This window comes from Geotrypetes seraphini, chromosome 10 (genome assembly GCF_902459505.1).
Source record: "Geotrypetes seraphini chromosome 10, aGeoSer1.1, whole genome shotgun sequence".
Taxonomy (NCBI): domain Eukaryota; kingdom Metazoa; phylum Chordata; class Amphibia; order Gymnophiona; family Dermophiidae; genus Geotrypetes; species Geotrypetes seraphini.
This window is the reverse complement of record NC_047093.1, coordinates 131,635,558-131,654,730: the sequence shown is the minus strand read 5'-3', so window position 1 is coordinate 131,654,730 and position 19,173 is coordinate 131,635,558. Positions and strand designations below refer to the sequence as shown.

At 40.8% G+C, this 19,173-nt stretch overlaps 1 protein-coding gene across 1 annotated transcript in view; it reads left to right on the top strand.

The window, feature by feature from the left end:
* The window catches only part of LOC117367631 (zinc finger protein 665-like), a 34,398-nt gene extending 19,164 nt beyond the window's left edge, over nucleotides 1-15,234 (top strand). The window contains exons 7-9 of the mRNA XM_033960385.1: nucleotides 7,698-7,805; nucleotides 8,092-8,184; nucleotides 13,042-15,234. Coding sequence (XP_033816276.1) covers nucleotides 7,698-7,805; nucleotides 8,092-8,184; nucleotides 13,042-15,104 — 2,264 coding nt within the window. The 3' untranslated portion in view covers nucleotides 15,105-15,234. The remainder of the gene's footprint in view (nucleotides 1-7,697; nucleotides 7,806-8,091; nucleotides 8,185-13,041) is intronic.
* Nucleotides 15,235-19,173: the final 3,939 nt, after the last annotated feature.

Below are 19,173 nucleotides of genomic sequence, written 5' to 3'. Positions count from 1 at the left end.
ATGATCTATTATGACCCTGAGAATTTTTGTGCTTGTAACCTGTTGTAGGGGAATATTGTTGATTTTAATTGGCTCTTGTAGATTCTGGTCTTCTTTCCAGGGGAAAAAGATAATCTGGGACTTGTTAAAATTTAGGGTTAACATATTTAGCTTAAGCCATTGGTTGATTTGGTCTAATTTCCCATTTATATCACGAATTCCGTATGGATCCTCGGTGTTAAGAGGATGTAGAAGTTGGATATCATCCGCATAGGCATACGGAGTGAATCCAATTGATTGGGCCAGTGTTATTAATGGAGCAAGGAAAATGTTGAAAAGAAGTGGCGAGAGTATGGATTCCTGTGGGATTCCATAATTATAAGGGACAGTATTCGATGTAGAATTATTAAAGCTAACCTTAGCAGTGCGTCCAGAAAGATATGAATTGAACCAGTTAAGTACTTGATCGCTAATGCCTACGGTAGCTAATCTGTTAAGAAGGAGTGAGTGATCTATTGTATCAAATGCTGCGGAGAGGTCTAGAGATATTAGAATGACAGATTTATGGTGATCTAGATGGTATAGGATTGTTGTAGTTAAGCCAATGAGGGAACGTTCAGTTGAATGGTGAGCTCTGAATCCAGTTTGGTTTGGATGGAGAACATGTGTTTTATCTATGAAGTCTGAGATCTGATTGAAAACAATTTTTTCTGTTACCTTTGCAAGGAATAGCAAGTTGGCAATTGGTCTGTAGTTCGATATTTCTTCAATTGAATGAGAATGATAACATAAGAATTGCCGCTGCTAGGTCAGATCAGTGGTCCATCATGCCCAGCAGTCCGCTCACACGGCGGCCCTAACTGAGACTAGCCCTAACTGAGACTAGCCCCACCAGCGTACGTTCTTGAAGTTTTTCGCCTCCTTGGCTATTTTTTCCTCATAGTCTCTTTTGGCCCCTTTTACTGTTTTATGGCACCTGCGTTGATGTTGTTTGTGCTTATTCCAGTTTTCGTCCGTTTTTGATCTTTTCCATTCCTTAAACGAGGTTTTTTTGGTCTCTGATCGCTTCCTTTACCTCTACAGTGAGTCATGCCGGTTCTTTATTCTTTTTCCTCTTTGATCCCTTGTTGATACTGTCACAAACCCAAGCCCAATGCCGGCCTTGTGCCAGGGAAGAGTCATAAAAAACATCCCCTGAAACTAGTCCGGGCTAACCACGTTGTCCCTGTTAGGCAGGAACAAGACCAGGAAGCACAGGCTGTGTTCAGACCTGCTTTAAAACACAGCCTGGTGAAAACTGGCAGGGCCCCTTTAAATCCTCCATTTTGTGAGAAGCTGACTAAACAGGGCAGAAGGCAGCCTCAGCTGAAGGAAGTTCAGCCCCTGAGTAGGGCTGGGCGTGGTACAGCAGCTTTGCAGCATTTGGAGAGCTGGCTGACCAGGAGGAAGGGAGACAGAGGAGAAGCTCTCAGGTGGAAGGAGCCTCCAAGTCCCCCAGAGCCAAAGGACATTGAAATGCTGGACTCTGAACCAGAAGGAACAACCCTGGTAAACCCAGATTATGAAGCAATGGATTGCAGTGCTTTACCAGAGGTGGGATTGATTGAAGAAATGGAAATTAATTAGTTTGAGTTGCTTTCTGAGTTTATATTTTTTTGAATGTTTCCATTTCTGCTGTACAAAAAGTATTTTCCTTGAGCAAGCTAGCTAAAGGGATGTATGCTAGCGAAGGGTTTTACTTTGATGAGAAGTTTTTTTCTCTCTTTTTGCCAAGATGGCTGCAGTGTTAAAACTTCAGCAATTGCTTTCATAAGGAGTGAATATCTTGAAAGCTGGGGCAGAATTTGCCCAACACCTTAGTGGAAGTTTTGCAGGTTATTTTGCTCTTGGTAACAAGGAGCCGCTTTGGCGAATCCGCCAGCCTTATGCCACTGCTTTTGAGAGGGCAGCACTGCACATTGCAGAATGACATAGTTTGTTTGCCAATTTACAGGTAAGACTTTGAGAGAGTCAAGGACTGCCGGAGACTCTGTGATACCTGGGACATTGATGAAAGAACTTTGGGAAAGTTATCCAGACCAGGCTGGTAATTACAATATATTTTGTTCTCATGATTATGACCAAGACCTTTTGAGTACATTTTCTTTTTATGAATTTTTGCTTGGACCTGTTCAGTTGAACAATAAATTTGATTTCTTGATTTCATTACTTACCTGTGTGAGGCCATTCTGTTTTATGCACATAGGATAAGTTTATTCACAACAGGGACTTCCTCCCTCTTGGGAAAGCACGCTGGGGAGAATATTTTAAACGTGGGCCGGTTACCGCAAGCCTCGAGGGCCGGCCACGCTACAATACGCGGTATATATAGATTTTGCACCTCGGTGACCATATCCTTAAAAAGAGACCAAGCTTGCTTTAGCGTCTTTACAGTGTTTATCCTCTTCTTAATCTTCTTCCCCACAATGCGTCTCATCCCCTCGTAATCCCCTTTTCGTAAGTTTAGCACCATGGCCGTCATTCTGGACCGATGTTTTGCCCCTATTTCCAGGTTGAAGAGGATCATATTGTGATCGCTGTTTCCCAGCGTCCCTTCTACTTCTACATCCTATGCCGGTACTCGCAGTCCATTTAGAATTAAGTCCAGAATTGCGTTTCCTCTATTATTTTCCTTGACAAGTTGTTCCAGGAAGCAATCGCCTACCGTTTCAAGGAACTTTGTCTCTCTAGCACAGCCGGAGGTGCCGAGGTTCCATTCTATCCCCGGATAGTTGACGTCGCCCATGATAACCTTTTACAAAGGTACGCTAGCGTAATTAGCGCACGCACATACGGTAATTAGCACGTGCTGTAGCTGAGAAACTACCGCGCAGGGCATTTTATGGCGTGCTATTGCGTTCGTTTGTAAGAGGAGCCCTAAGTTTCATTTGAACAGAAGTAGCCCATATTTGAAGTCTGGAAATACGAGAGTTTATATTTAGTTCAAAGTTGCTCAGTTTTGGATCTACTTCTTTTTTTTTTTTAATATTTAAATGTTTATTGAAAGTTTTATAATCCAAAAGTTATACATGCACAGCGACCAATATAAATTACAACCAATGTACAATAATCAACTAGCACAATGGTAGAAAAAAACATACCATCAGTACAATTTCACCCTCAAGCCACCCCTCCCAACCCCCTAACCCCACAGAAGTAATGGCCATAAATATATGACAACTAGAAAATATCATCCGCATATGTAAAGATTGTTTCAGAAGCGGCTAAATTGAGGTTCTTTAATGTAGTCATATAAGAACATAAGAAATGCCTCTGCTGAGTCAGACCTGAGGTCCATCATGCCCAGCAGTCCGCTCACGGTGGCCCAACAGGTCTAGGACCTGTGCAGTAATCCTCTATACCCCTCTATCCCCTTTTCTAGCAGGAAATTGTCCAATCCTTTCTTGAACCCCAGTACCATACTCTGCCCTATTACGCCCTCTGGAAGCGCATTCCAGGTGTCCACCACACGCTGGGTAAAGAAGAACTTCCTAGCATATGTTTTGAATCTGTCCCCTTTCAACTTTTCCGAATGCCCTCTTGTTCTTTTATTATTCGAAAGTTTGAAGAATCTGTCCCTCTCCACTCTCTCTATGCCCTTCATGATCTTATAAGTCTCTATCAAATCCCCTCTAAGTCTCCTCTTCTCCAGGGAAAAGAGTCCCAGTTTCTCCAATCTCTCAGCGTATGAAAGGTTTTCCATCCCTTTTATTAGACATGTCGTTCTCCTCTAAACCCTCTTGAGTAACGCCATATCCTTCTTAAGGTACGGCGACCAATATTGGACGCAGTACTCCAGATGCGGACGCACCATCACCCGATACAACGCCAGAATAACTTCTTTCGTTCTGGTAGTAAAGGAGATAACGGGGAGCCCTGTGGAACTTCATAGGCAGACTTCCATGGGGCAGATGTTTTACCATCAATATATACTTCATACATGTGTAATGTTAGAAAACCTGTAAACCATCTCAGTACTTTCGGATCCAAGCCTATCTCAGAAAGTAAGCAGATTAGCTGCTGAAAGATCAAACTGTAGCGTGTTCTGCCACTTATTTCTGTCAGATGGGATGATCAGTGACACTCAGAAAAGCACACAGACAATATAAAAGCATAAACAATAACCCTTTATTATATATATATATATATATATATATATATATATATATATATATATATATATATATATATATGAATATAAAAATAAAATAGCTTCACCTTGACCCCATGCAACGACCTCCTTCACAATTGGGAATCCCTTACAATTGATAGGCGGGTGGACCAAAGGACTGTCCCTTTAGACGTCTAGGATTCTAATGTTAGGGGCCGAGTTCTGTTCTTATATAGTTCATAGTAATACAGCTGATCCTGCAGGCACCAGCGATTCAGGCACACCCAGTCCTGGTCTTTTGTTCTGTGTTTTGACAACACCCAGGTTAGGATGTCAGAAAGTCTGGTTTCACTCTCCCTTTGATGTTGTTTTGGCAACACTTAGGTCAAGGAGGTCAGAATGTCAGATAAGCAGACTTGTGGATTCATGTCAGTAGTATGCTGGGTTTCAGTTACCCCCCTGGCCAGTTCCTTTGATGTTGTTTTGGCAACACTTAGGTCAAGGAGGTCAGAATGTCAGATAAGCAGACTTGTGGATTCATGTCAGTAGTATGCTGGGTTTCAGTTACCCCCCTGGCCAGTTCCTTTGATGTTGTCAAGGTAACACTAAGGTCAAGGAGGTTAGATAAGCAGACTTGAGGAGACATGTTACGTAGTATGCTGAGTTCATTTACTCCCTGGCCCTAGGCATAACAAGCGAGATAGAATATCTATTGTGAGACAGTAGACTATGAATCTTAGAGATTAGTGACAATAATAACATTTCTGTGCTGAAATTAGTTCGAAAACCATGTTGGAATGGGAGAAGAATAGAGAATTGATCCAAATAACTGGAAAGTTGTATAGAAATAGCCTCAATCATCTTAGTTAATAAGGAGATATTAGCGATTGGAGATGGAACTGCCGGGTTCATATCAGAACCCTTCAATAATGGGGTTAAAGCAATATGTCCCATACTGCTGCTTGAGAAGTAACCATTATCTAATAGGTGCTTCTAAAAATATAAGAAGGAAAAGGTCCAAAGCATATCTACATTGCCCAATTTAAAACAGTTTCTGAATCTGATCATCGGTTACAGTTGCAAAGGTACATCAAGATCTATCTACCGGGATATTCTCTGAATTATCTTCCTCAAAAAATAAATCGTAATTTTTTAATGACAAATGTAGCCCTTATCATCAGGATTTTGTCGTTAAAAAATTTCACTAGCTCCCCTGCAGTTGGCCTGTTAGTTTTGTCGATTTTTTCACTCACATCAGTGACTGATCTCCACAGTTTAAATAGAGCTTTATATTGATCTTTTGAACCACCTATTTTATTCCTGTAATAATTTTTTCCGGGCTTTTCTAAGTTCCTGGTTGTATTCAGTAATTTTCTTTATCCAATCAAGCTTGTCAGCCTCTAAGTTACTTTTTTCCCCATTTACGTTCAAGCTTTCTACAGCCTTGTTTGAGATCACGGTGGTCCTGTTGGGGCAGCTCTCAGGTGGACTGGATCTGTCCTGAAGAACTTAATTGGGGATTCTGGCAGCCTGGTGATGTCAGGAGGGTTTCAGAGCTTTGGCTGTCACACTTCTCCTGCCTTGTGGTCCTGTTGGGGCATCTTCCAAATAGACCAGAGGTGCCGTAAAGAATTTAACTGGAAATTCTTGCAGCCCTGGTGACATGGGCAGGGGTGGAGTTTTCGCTCCCACGCTTGTCTCCTGCCTAGTTATTCTACTGGGGCAGTTCCCGGGTGGGCCAGAGCTGCCCTAAGAACTTAATTGAGGATTTTGGTGGCCCTGGTGATGGTGGATTGGTGGGGAGCTTCAGCTCCCATGCCTCTCTCCTGCCTCATAGACCTGTTTGGGGTAGATCATAGCTGCCCTGCCTTGGTTTGAAGTCAGAGTAGACTTGAGGGAGCTCCCCATTCCCCTCCTTGCATTAAAATGAATGGATATGAGGCCATTTAGTATTCCACAGGCATTTTTCACCAGACTGAACCTCCTCACCCCCTACTGTGATCACTTTTGCACTAGCACCCCACTAAGCTCCTCCTGCCAATATTTTTTAAACATTTCCTGGTGTCTAGAGGAGGAGCACACCCCTGCCATGTTCACACAGACGTCTGATAAATAAACTGAGTGCTCTTGGGATGGGTCCCAAAGTGACGGGCTGGGTCAGGAACTTTTTCAGTGGAAGGTGACAGAGTATTGATCAATGGAAATCGCTCTGAGGAAAGGGATGTTACCAGTGGTGTGCCTCAAGGTTCTGTTCTCGGGCCTGTTCTTTTTAACATTTTTATAAATTATATTGCTGAAGGGTTGTCAGGTAAGATTTGCCTATTTGCGGATGATACCAAAGTCTGCAATAGAGTAGACACGCCGGATAGTGTGAATAACATGAAGAAAGACCTGGTGAAGCTGGAAGAATGGTCTGAAATTTGGCAGCTAAAATTTAATTCTAAGAAATTCAAGGTTATGCATTTGGGTTGCAAAAACCAGATGGAACGGTACAGTTTAGGGGGTGAAAAACTTATGTGCAAGACAGAAGAGCAGGACTTGGGTGTGATTGTATGTGATCATCTTAAGGTGGCCAAACAGATTGAAAAGGTGACGGCGAAAGCTAGAAGGATACTAGGTTGCATAGGGAGAGGTATGGCCAGAAGGAAAAAGGAGGTATTGATGCCTCTGTGTAAGACTCTGGTGAGACCTCATTTAGAATATTGTGTACAATTCTGGAGGCCGCACCTTCAAAAAGATGTAAAAAGGATGGAGTCGGTCCAGAGGAAGGCTACTAAAATGGTGTGTGGTCTTCGTGATAAGGCATATGGGGACAGACTTAAAGATCTCAATCTGTATACTTTGGAGGAAAGGCGGGAGAAGGAAGATATGATAGAGATATTTAAATTCCTACGTAATGTAAATGCGCATGAGTTGAGTCTCTTTAATTTGAAAGGAAGCTCTGGAATGAGAGGGCATAGGATGACGTTAAGAGGTGATAGGCTCTGGAGTAATCTGAGGAAATACTTTTTTACAGAAAGAGTGGTAGATGTGTGGAACAGCCTCCCAGAAGAGGTGGTAGAAACAGAAACTGTCTGAATTCAAGAGGGCCTGGTGATAGGCACTTGAGATCTCTCAACGAGAGAAAGAGATAATGGTTACTGTGGATGGGCAGACTAGATGGGCCATTTGGCCTTTATCTGCCATCATGTTTCTATGAATCACACAATGCTGCCATTTGGAAAAAGACAGGTAGGATGGTCATAGTGAAAGAGGCTGGAGGAAGGATAGCCCCCACTGGGATCAACAGAAGGAATGAGGAAAGATGGCCAAATTGGTTACTCCAGGAGGGGAGGATATAGGAAGGACCACACTGATAACAGTAGAGGGTATGAGTGAGGCAAAGTAACTCAACATGGCATTAGTGGAATGGATGGAGACATTTTCAGAACTACTCAGGATCCTTAATTCCTTCCACCAGGATACTTACATTTTCAGAGGTCATAAAAGCCCCATCATCTCAGTTTTAGCAAAGTTTTCCCTTATGTTTTAAGCTTTCTTATAAATCTGAAGTAATTTTTCCATACAGGCAGCCAAAGTTACCCTGCTGACCCCACAGGAGAGATTCTGAAAATTGAAGAGGATCCTTCTAGTGACCAACTGGAGGGAGGAGAGGAGGATGCTGATATAAAGAGTGGTAAGCCAAGAATTGCTATGTGCTGTGGAGTATTTCTAAATTTTCACATAGAGATTTTGGTTAATGAATGTAATCGGAGGAAAGGGGATCATTGGAGATATTGGAGGGGAGAATGAGATGTTCAGAACCAGCAAATGAGATCAGGATGGTCTGTTTATATTTTTTCATGTGCCATCGCTCACCTGTCTACAAAATGACTTTAAAGACATCTTTGGAGATATTTGCTTATATATGTGTTACTAATAGCTGTATAATTTACGTATATACTTTCATTTTTAACCAACAGATGATGGATTTGGGAATAAGAGAATTAAAGTATGTTATGGTCAGCAGAGGGAGGAACGGACACACAAAGACCCTTCAAGAGACAGCCCAGAAGGTATTAGTAGTATAAAACCACCTAGCATTAAAGAAAAGACCCCAAAAGGAGAGAGTTCAAATGTATGTACTGATCAAAAGAGAAATTCCATCAACTGCCCAAATCTCAGACAAAGTGAGAGAATCGGCAGGCAGAAACTTTGTCAGAGCACTACAAGTAAGGAAATATTCACTGGGAAGTCAAACTTCAGTCAGGTACTTGAACTGAGAAAACATGAATCAGTCAGTATTGGCAAGATACAAATGCATCAAATGAACCCCAAGGGAGCAAAGCTATTTAAATGTTCTGAGTATTATAAAAGCTTCAATCAAAAAAGTAATATTATACCTCATGAAAAAATCAGCACAGGAGAAAAACCATATAAATGTTCTGAATGTGAAAAATCCTTCAATAGTAGAAGTAGCCTCAACACTCATAAAAGAATCCACACTGGAGTAAAACCATATAAATGTTCAGAATGTGGTAAAAATTTCAATCAAAAAGCTCATCTTGAATATCATGAAAGAAACCACACAGGAGAAAAACCTTATAAATGTTCTGAATGTGGAAAATCTTTCAATAGTATAAGTACCCTCAACACTCATAAAAGAATCCACACTGGAGAAAAGCCACATAAATGTTTTGAATGTGGTAAAGGTTTCAATACTATATACAAACTCACAACTCATGAAAGAATCCACACTGGAGACAAACCATTTAAATGTTCAGAATGTGATAAAAGATTCAATCAAAAAGCTCATCTTGAAAATCATGAAAGAATCCACACAGGCGAAAAACCTTACAAATGTTCTGAATGTGGAAAATCTTTCACTAATAGAGGTAGCCTCACAATTCATAAAAGAATCCACTCTGGAGAAAACCAAAATAAATGTTCCGAATGTGGTAAAAGTTTCAATCGAAAAGATTATCTTCACGATCATGAAAGAATCCACACAGGAGAAAAACCATATCAATGTTCTGAATGTGGAAAATCCTTCAATAAAAAAAGTATTCTCAACACTCATAAAAGAATCCACACGGGAGAAAAACCATATAAATGTTCTGAATGTGGAAAATCCTTTAATAATACAAATAGCCTCATAAGTCATAAAAGAATCCACATGGGAGAAAAAACATATAAATGTTCTGAATGTGGAAAATCTTTCACTAATAGAGATAGCCTCACAATTCATAAAAGAATCCACTCTGGAGAAAATCAATATAAATGTACCGAATGTGGTAAAAGTTTCAATCGAAAAGATTATCTTTACGATCATGAAAGAATCCACGCAGGAGAAAAACCATTTAAATGTTCTGAATGTGGAAAATCATTCAACAATATAAGAAGCCTCATAACTCATAAAAGAGTCCACACGGGAGAAAAACCATATAAATGTTCTGAATGTGGAAAATCCTTCACTAATGCAGGTAGCCTCATTATTCATAAAAGAATCCACAAGGAAGAAAAACCATATAAATGTTCCGAATGTGGTAAAAGTTTCTATCGAAAAGATCATCTTCACGATCATGAAAGAATCCACACAGGAGAAAAACCATATAAATGTTCTGAATGTGGAAAATCCTTCAAACATATAAGTACCCTCATAACTCATAAAAGAATCCACACAGGAGAAAAACCATATAAATGTTCTGAATGTGGAAAATCATTCAGTACTACAGGTAGCTTCATAACTCATAAAAGAATCCACTCTGGAGAAAAACCATATAAATGTTCTGAATGTGATAAAGGTTTCAATACTAAAGATAAACTCAGAACACATGAAAGAATCCACACTGGAGAAAAACCATATAAATGTTCTGAATGTGGTAAAGGTTTCATTACTAAATACAAACTCAGAACTCACGAAAGAATCCACACTGGAGAAAAAACATATAAACTCACGAAAGAATCCACACTGGAGAAAAACCATATAAATGTTCTTAAATGTGGTAAAGGTTTCATTACTAAATACAAACTCTGAACTCACGAAAGAATCCACACTGGAGAAAAATCATATTAATGTTCTCAATGTGATAATTCCTTCAGTAATAGTTAGACATAGAGGCTGATTCTATAAATGGGCATCCCGATTGTAGATGGTGGTACACATTCTACTACTATCCAGCAGCCAATCAGGACATATGTAGCCATTTGGCGCAATTAAGGTAGACACGTCGGGACACTTAAGATTATCCAAGACAGGGCATGGGCATGGAATTGCTCAGAAGTGGTCTTGGGTTCGCTTCAGAGGCTCTAGGTGTCTCCCTAGGGCTGCGACAAATGCTTGAAATGTAGGCTAGCATTTCAAATAGAAGTGACAACTGAGCTGATCGTGGCAAGGGAATCCCGCTACCATGATCAGCTGAGCGGCTGCGTCAGGAACCCCCCATCCATGAAATTTCCCATCATTCAGAGCAGTGATTTTCTTCAGTAGCTTTCCAGTATAGCTATATGACTTTATAGGTACTTTTGCAGAGGGTATACGGGATATTGTCTGCTACAGAAGAAAGGTCTAACTTAGTGAAATCTCTATATGTATAACTTATTGGATGAAAACTTTTTGAGACCAACTTTGGCTGGATATTGTGTATCTGGATAATATCTTCCACAAGTGCCGTGAAATGTTGCTGCTGAAACAGATGTCTAACTTTCCTTAACATTCGTAAGCTGAAAAAACATTTATTTGAAAGGTGATTAAGCTGACATTGAAATGATAAAGAAGAGTCCAATATTATTCCCAGAACTCTACATGAAAATTCAATTTTCAGAGATTCTCCAGAATTCAAAGTAACAGAGAGAGGTAACTGTTCAGTTCTTGGGCCAAAACATAATAGTTTTGCCTTGGCTGCATTAAGGGCTCCTTTTACAAAGGTGCGCTAGCGTTTTTAGCACGCGCTGTAGCCGAGAAACTACCACGCAGGGCATTTTAGCGCGTGCTATTGCGTTCGTTAAGGTAAGAGTTTATATTTGAACAGAGGTAGCCCATATTTGAAGTCTGGAAATACAAGAGTTTATATTTAGTTCAAAGTTGCTCAGTTTTGGATCTATTTCTTTTAAAAAAAAAAATATTTAAATGTTTATTGAAAGTTTTATAATCAAAAAGTTATACATGCACAGCGACCAATATAAATTACAACCAATGTACAATAATCAACTAGCACAATGGTAGAAAAAAACATACCATCAGTACAATTTCAACCTCAAGCCACCCCTCCCAACCCCCTAACCCCACAGAAGTAATGGCCATAAATATATGACAACTAGAAAATATCATCCGCATACGTAAAGATTGTTTCAGAAGCGGCTAAATTGAGGTTCTTTAATGTAGTCATATAAGAACATAAGCAATGCCTCTGTTGGGTCAGACCTGAGGTCCATCGTGCCCAGCAGTCCGCTCACGGCGGCCCAACAGGTCTAGGACCTGTGCAGTAATCCTCTATCTATGCCCCTCTATCCCCTTTTCCAGCAGGAAATTGTCCAATCCTTTCTTGAACCCCAGTACCGTACTCTGCCCTATTACGCCCTCTGGAAGCGCATTCCAGGTGTCCACCACACGCTGGGTAAAGAAGAACTTCCTATGCCCTTCATGATCTTATAAGCGCAACCAGAAAACAATGAACAGACTGCAGATAATGTACAAGATGCGGGCGTTGTTTATTAGTAAATGCAGCAACATATACAACTTTATAACCAACCAAGGGACCCGACATGGTCCGTGTTTTAGATAACACGCCTTCCTCAGGGGTCCATGGTGGTTAAGGTATAAAGCAAACTGCATAAAAGATAACAAACACACGCCAATCACGATCAAATGGGGTCAAGCAAGTCTTACACAATGCCATTTGATCGTGATTGGCGTGTGTTTGTTATCTTTTATGCAGTTTGCTTTATACCTTAACCACCATGGACCCCTGAGGAAGGCGTGTTATCCGAAACACGGACCGTATCGGGTCCCTTGGTTGGCTATAAGGTTGTATATGTTACTGCATTTACTAATAAACAACGCCTGCATCTTGTACATTATCTGCAGTCTATTCGTTGTTTTCAGAAAAATAAAGTCACCAGACAACAAAGGTAGGGAAAATGATTTTATTTTCAATATAGTGATTGAAATGTGTCAGTTTTGAGAAAGGAAAGATATTAAACTTTAAATGTGAGGGCTGCAGAAAAAATAATGACAATTTTGCATAAGGTAAAACTCTTTATAGTTTATAAATCTTTCCTTTAATTGTTAAAGGAAAGATTTATAAACTATAAAGAGTTTTACCTCATGCAAAGTTGTAATTTCTTTAATAAGACATTAACAATTTTTTCTGTGGCCCTCCAAGTACCTACAAATCCAAAATGTGGCCCCACTAAGGGTTTGAGTTTGAGACCACTGCTCTATACCATTTGAAAGAGGGTGAATATCTAATTATTCACTTCTGGAATTGGATACTTCTTAAATTTAGTAAAAATATTCCGGCACAAGTGTCAAACCTTAAAAAAAGGAAGCAATAGTGAACATTGGAAAATAATAATTAATAAAAATAGTACACATTTAGGGCTCCTTTTACAAAGGTGCGCTAGTGTTTTTAGCGCACACACCGGATTAGCGTATGCTATCTGAAAAACTACCGCCTGCTTAAGAGGGGATGGTAGCGGCTATATGCGCGGCAATTTAGCGCATGCTATTCCGCGTATTAAGGTGCTAACGCATCTTTGTAAAAGGAGCCTTAATTTTCCCCACCATCAGATTTCTCTGTCTCGCCCACCCCACCCAGCTACTTTTTCATGCCACCCGGCTGGAAAAAATTTCTGGGGAGAACACTGTTGCTTATATATGTGTTACTAATAGCTGTATAATTTACGCATATACTTTCATTTTTAACCAACAGATGATGGATTTGGGAATAAGAGAATGAGAGAATGTTATGGGCAGCAGAGGGAGGAACGGACACACAAAGACCCTTCAAGAGATAGCCCAGAAGGTATTAGTAGTATAAAACCACCTAGCATGAAAGAAAAGACCCCAAAAGGAGAGAGTTCAAATGTATGTACTGAGCAAAAGAGAAATTCCACCAACTGCCCAAATTTCAGACAAAGTGAGAGAATTAGCAGACAGAAACTTTGTCAGAGCACTACAAGCAAGGAAATGTTCACTGGGAAGTCAAACTTCAGACAGGTATTTGAACTGAGAAAACATGAATTAATAAGTATTAGCAAGACACAAAAGCATCAAATGAACCCCAAGGGAGCAAAGTTATTTAAATGTTCTGAGTATTATAAAAGCTTCAATCAAAAAAGTAATATTATACCTCATGAAAGAATCAGCACAGGAGAAAAACCATATAAATGTTCTGAATGTGGAAAATCCTTCTATAAAACAAGTAACCTTATAACTCATAAAAGAATTCACACGGGAGAAAAACCATATAAATGTTCTGAATGTGGTAAAGGTTTCATTACTAAATACAAACTCAGAACTCACGAAACAATCCACACAGGAGCAAAACCATATAAATGTTCTGAATGTGGAAAATCCTTCAATAACAGAAGTAGCCTCAACAGTCATAAAAGAATTCACACGGGAGAAAAACCATATAAATGTTCTGAATGTGGTAAAGGTTTCATTACTAAATACAAACTCAGAACTCACGAAACAATCCACACAGGAGAAAAACCATATAAATGTTCTGAATGTGGAAAATCCTTCAATAACAGAAGTAGCTTCAACACTCATAAAAGAATCCACTCTGGGGAAAAACCATATAAATGTTCTGAATGTGGAAAATCCTTCAATAACAGAAGTAGCTTCAACACTCATAAAAGAATCCACTCTGGAGAAAAACCATATAAATGTTCTGAATGTGGAAAATCCTTCTATAAAACAAGTAACCTCATAACTCATAAAAGAATTCACACGGGAGAAAAACCATATAAATGTTCTGAATGTGGAAAATCCTTCAATAACAGAAGTAGCCTCAACACTCATAAAAGAATTCACACGGGAGAAAAACCATATAAATGTTCTGAATGTGGTAAAGGTTTCATTACTAAATACAAACTCAGAACTCACGAAACAATCCACACGGGAGAAAAACCATATAAATGTTGTGAATGTGGAAAATCCTTCAATAACAGAAGTAGCCTCAACACTCATAAAAGAATTCACACGGGAGAAAAACCATATAAATGTTCTGAATGTGGTAAAACTTTCAATTCTAAATACAAACTTGGAACTCATGAAAGAACCCACACAGGAGAAAAACCTTATGAATGTTCTGAATGTGGGAGAGCCTTCAATAATACAAGTAACCTCATAACTCATAAAAGAATCCACATGGGAGAAAAACCATACAAATGTTCTGAATGTGGGAGAGCCTTCAATAAAACAAGTAACCTCATAACTCATAAAAGAATCCACACGGGAGAAAAACCATATAAATGTTCTGAATGTGGTAAAACTTTCAATCAAAAAGATCATCTTGAAGGTCATGAAAGAATCCACTCGGGAGAAAAACCATATAAATGTTCAGAATGTGGAAAATCTTTCAACAATAGAGGCAGCCTCTTGACTCATGAAAGAATCCACTCTGGAGAAAAACCATATAAATGTTCTGAATGTGGAAAATCCTTCAAACATATAAGTACCCTCATAACTCATAAAAGAATCCACACAGGAGAAAAACCATATAAATGTTCTGAATGTGGAAAATCCTTCAGTAGTACAGGTAGCTTCATAACTCATAAAAGAATCCACTCTGGAGAAAAACCATATAAATGTTCTGAATGTGATAAAGGTTTCAATACTAAAGACAAACTCAGAACACATGAAAGAATCCACACTGGAGAAAAACCATATAAATGTTCTGAATGTGGTAAAGGTTTCATTACTAAATACAAACTCAGAACTCACGAAAGAATCCACACTGGAGAAAAAACATATAAATGTTCTTAAATGTGGTAAAGGTTTCATTACTAAATACAAACTCACGAAAGAATCCACACTGGAGAAAAATCATATTAATGTTCTAAATGTGATAATTCCTTCAGTAATAGTTAGACATATAGAGGCTGATTCTATAAATGGGCATCCCGATTGTAGATGGTGGTACACATTCTACTGTTATCCAGCAGCCAATCAGGACATATGTAGCCATTTGGCGCAATTGAGGGAGACACGTCGGGACACTTAAGATTATCCAAGACAGGGCGTGGGCATGGAATTGCTCAGAAGTGGTCTTGGGTTAGTTTCAGAGGATCTAGGTGTCTCCCTAGGGCTGCGACAGATGCTTGAAATGTAGGCTAGCATTTCAAATAGAAGTGACAACTGAGCTGATCGTGGCAAGGGAATCCCGCTACCATGATCAGCTGAGGGGCTGCGTCAAAGAACCCCCCCATCCATGAAATTTCCCAGCAGGAGGTATGCCCACTCCCTCCTGGAACCCATGAACCCTTTCTGAAGCAGTCAAGCAGTAGGGATGCCAACTCTCTTCTGCCACCTTCCTGGAACTTTCCACCCCCCACAACCAGCGACACCACCCCTCCATACCCGGCACTGTTAAGCCCCCCAAACACCCCCCATACCATTCCAGAAGAAAATCCAGCCAGAGTGATGTTTACACCCTTCGGCCGGCAGGCCCGCCACTCCAAAGGCCTTCTTCCCAGTGCATTCTGGGATGCACCAGGGAACAAGCCTAGGCCCTGATTGGCTCAGTTGATAAAAGCCCCTCCCATAGAAGGGCGTTACGCACCTGGACCAATCGGAGTCTTAAGCCTCCTTCCCAGTGCATCTTACCCTTAGGTATCTGGCTACAGTTTTAGGCCACTTCCATTGCATCCCAGGATGCACTGGGAAGGAGGACTAAGACTCCGATTGTACCTGGTGCCTACGACCCCCTCCTATGGTAGGGGATTTAGGCAACTGACCCAATCAGGACCTTAGGCCCCACCCCCTGTGTATCCCAGAATACACCTGGAAGGGGAAGGCCTGCCATTTTGGAGTGGTGGGCTTGCCGGAGGGTGTAAGCATCTCTCTGGCTGGACTTTCTTCTGGAAAGGTATGGGAGGAGGGTGTCGATGGTTGGAAGGGGTTCAGGGGCAGGAGGGGAGTGGGCATCCCTCCTGCCTGGCTGCTTCGGGAGGAGTTTGGGGTTTTGGGGGCAGGAGAAAATTGGGTATCCTTCCTGCCAGGCTGCTTGTTGGGGTGGTTTGGGGATTAGGTGGCAGAAGAGAGTGGGCATACTTCCTGCCAAATTCAGTGGGAATTGTGGAGGTCCCTTGCAGCAGCTGATCAGCTGATGGCAAGGGTTCTCACGATCAGGCAGGCGCGATTCTCTAACCAACGCCTGTGACATGGATGCTGGTTAGAGAATTGGGGCATTTAGGCAAATGTGATTCTTTATAGGACACTGGTATACAATTCTCAGCAGGAGGCTGCTGAGACTAGCATTCTATACAGAATCTGCCCCATAACTCATAAAGGAGTCCACACTGGAGAAAAACCATATAAACATTCTGAATGTGGTAAATGTTTCAACACCAAAGATAAACTCAGAACACAAAAAATAATACACACTATAGGAATAGATACACATACACACAAAAAAAAACAACATACAACCAACACACAACAACCAGCAAGCAAAAACAAAATACATCATGGAGAGGAGGCTTACTAAACCCAAGATCCATGAATAAGAAGGGAACTCAGGCTGCAGATTTAACAGAAGAACAAACACTGGGCTTCCTAGTGGTAATAGAATTCTGGCTCACAGACAACAGTGGGTTCATCATAAGTAAAGCGTGCCTACCAGACCATATCAAGCTCCAAAATAGAATAAGGGGGGTAGCAGTAATATACAAATCCAACCTTCCAACAAATTAAAACTACCCAGCCAACAGGAGCAGAATGTCTACTTCTTAGAGTAAGAAACAGAAACACAATGGGCATAAGGGTGTTATATGTCATCCCCGACCTAGACACAGAAGAGTGGGAAAACATTGTGAACCTTATCACAGAAGTCAACCTACAATTTTCCTCATTCTGGGTATGTCACGACGTTAATCTACATGTAGATGACCCTGCATACCAGAAGGCCCAACAAATAGTTCAACAACTGGAAGGTCTAAGACTACACCAAACAGTGAAGGAGAAAACCCATCCTAAAGGACACACATTAGATGTACTGTTTGGCAGAGAGGAAGATATAGGGGACTGCAACCCCACCTCTATGAAAGTATTAGTACGCTTCGGAATAAGACAACCAGACAGTAGGAAACAATCAAAAACTAGACCAAAAATAGGGAGAGGATTCATAGACAGCATCAAATTCAAAAACAGACTGGAGACACACCTCAGAGAAGTAAAACCCGAGATCAGAGACTGTGAGACGAGGTACTGGAATGTAGCCTAGAGGAGGTGGCTCCATTAAATTACAAAATCCAATCAAAAGAAAAGATGGGTTTACCCCTTGGATGAAATCATGAAGGAAAAGAAAACTCAAAAGGAAATGAAAGAAATCAGATGAAGATGAAAAATCCAGAAAAACCTGGTTTAGAGTCAACAGAATTACTATCAAGAAGAAAAGAAAAGAAGGAATTCCTCTCAAAAAAGATCCTTGAAGCCAGAAACTCCACAAAAACCCTATACCAGTTTCTTCTTCGACTCCATAGATCCCCAGCTTATCTTCATCGAGCCAAACTTAGTCTCACGGATACATGTCTTAAATGTAACCAACGAATGGCTACTTTAGGTCATCAAATCTTGGCCTGTCCTTTGGTTCAGGACTTTTGGACTCAGCTGCGGCAACATATTACTTCCATGTGGCACCATGGCTATAATAACTGCCCAGAGATGCTTTTTACTTTGGAGCATCTCCCTCTTGTGTCCCCGAAGGGATTCCGGGGGTTTTTGGAACGAGCCATATTACTGGGGAAGAAAACCATATTGCAGTGCTAGATTGTACCGGATTCCCCCACCTTGTCTCATTGGCATTCTCTCATGATACATCAGGCTTCTATGGAGCGTCTTTCCTTGACATCTTTGGATACACCACAGGGACGTTTGTTTTGTTCCAATTGGGAGCCCTTTTGGCTCACATTGACTCATAAAGCTCGTAGTCATTTGTTAAACCCATGATTATTCATGCATTCTGGACGATGGATTGTTTTGTTTTTGTGGGTAATTTAGGTGGGGGGTTGGAGGGTGGATGGGAGGGTGGGGTGTTGCTGTATTTGTATTTTGAACTTTGGTTGTTTTTGATGTGCTTTATTATCTGGAAATTTTCAATAAAAATATTTCAACATAAACATCACGGTTGACATTTGAAAGCAAAGCTGGCTGAAGAGATTAAAAAAAACAAAAAAAATACTATATCAGGTAGTGTAAGGTTTCTTGGGGGAAAAATAGAAAGACAAATGTTCCCTAGCCAGTAATGAATTCAGCAACTTCTTCACAGAGAAAATATTGACATCAAGCACACTAGCTTGAGAGCAACAGGCAGTTCCAGTAAGTTAAGGTCCCATAGGGTAGACCTCCCAGATCTCTAAAGACAGAGTTAGGTTGAAGCAGCAGATAGAACAGAGTCGGTCGCCCTCCACAGTGAAACATAAAGCTTTTTGTCGCTACTCAAGGGAGCTGTGTAGGTCTGTAGTTCAAATGTTGCTAGCTCCCGCATTTTGTGAAGCCACTGGATTAAGGAGGCCGGAGCCATCTCCACCCAGTGCAGGAGCAAGAGCTTTTTTACCACCAGGAGTGCAGTGTATAAAAACTTCCGGTGTGGCAGGGGGAACTCTGCAGGTAATACCTCCCTCTGGTCTCCCAAAAGCAAGAGCCCATAATTCCTGGGTACTGGCCAGCCAAGCAGGTCATCAAGGAAAGGTAGTACCTTGAGCCAAAGAGCCGCATGGGGGCATTCCAAAAACATATGTACCAGTGTGCCCATGGCCCTCTGAGAATGGGAGCAGGTTGCATCATCCCAAAGGCCCATGACCCATCCCCGAGCCCTGGATAAATGAGCATGGTG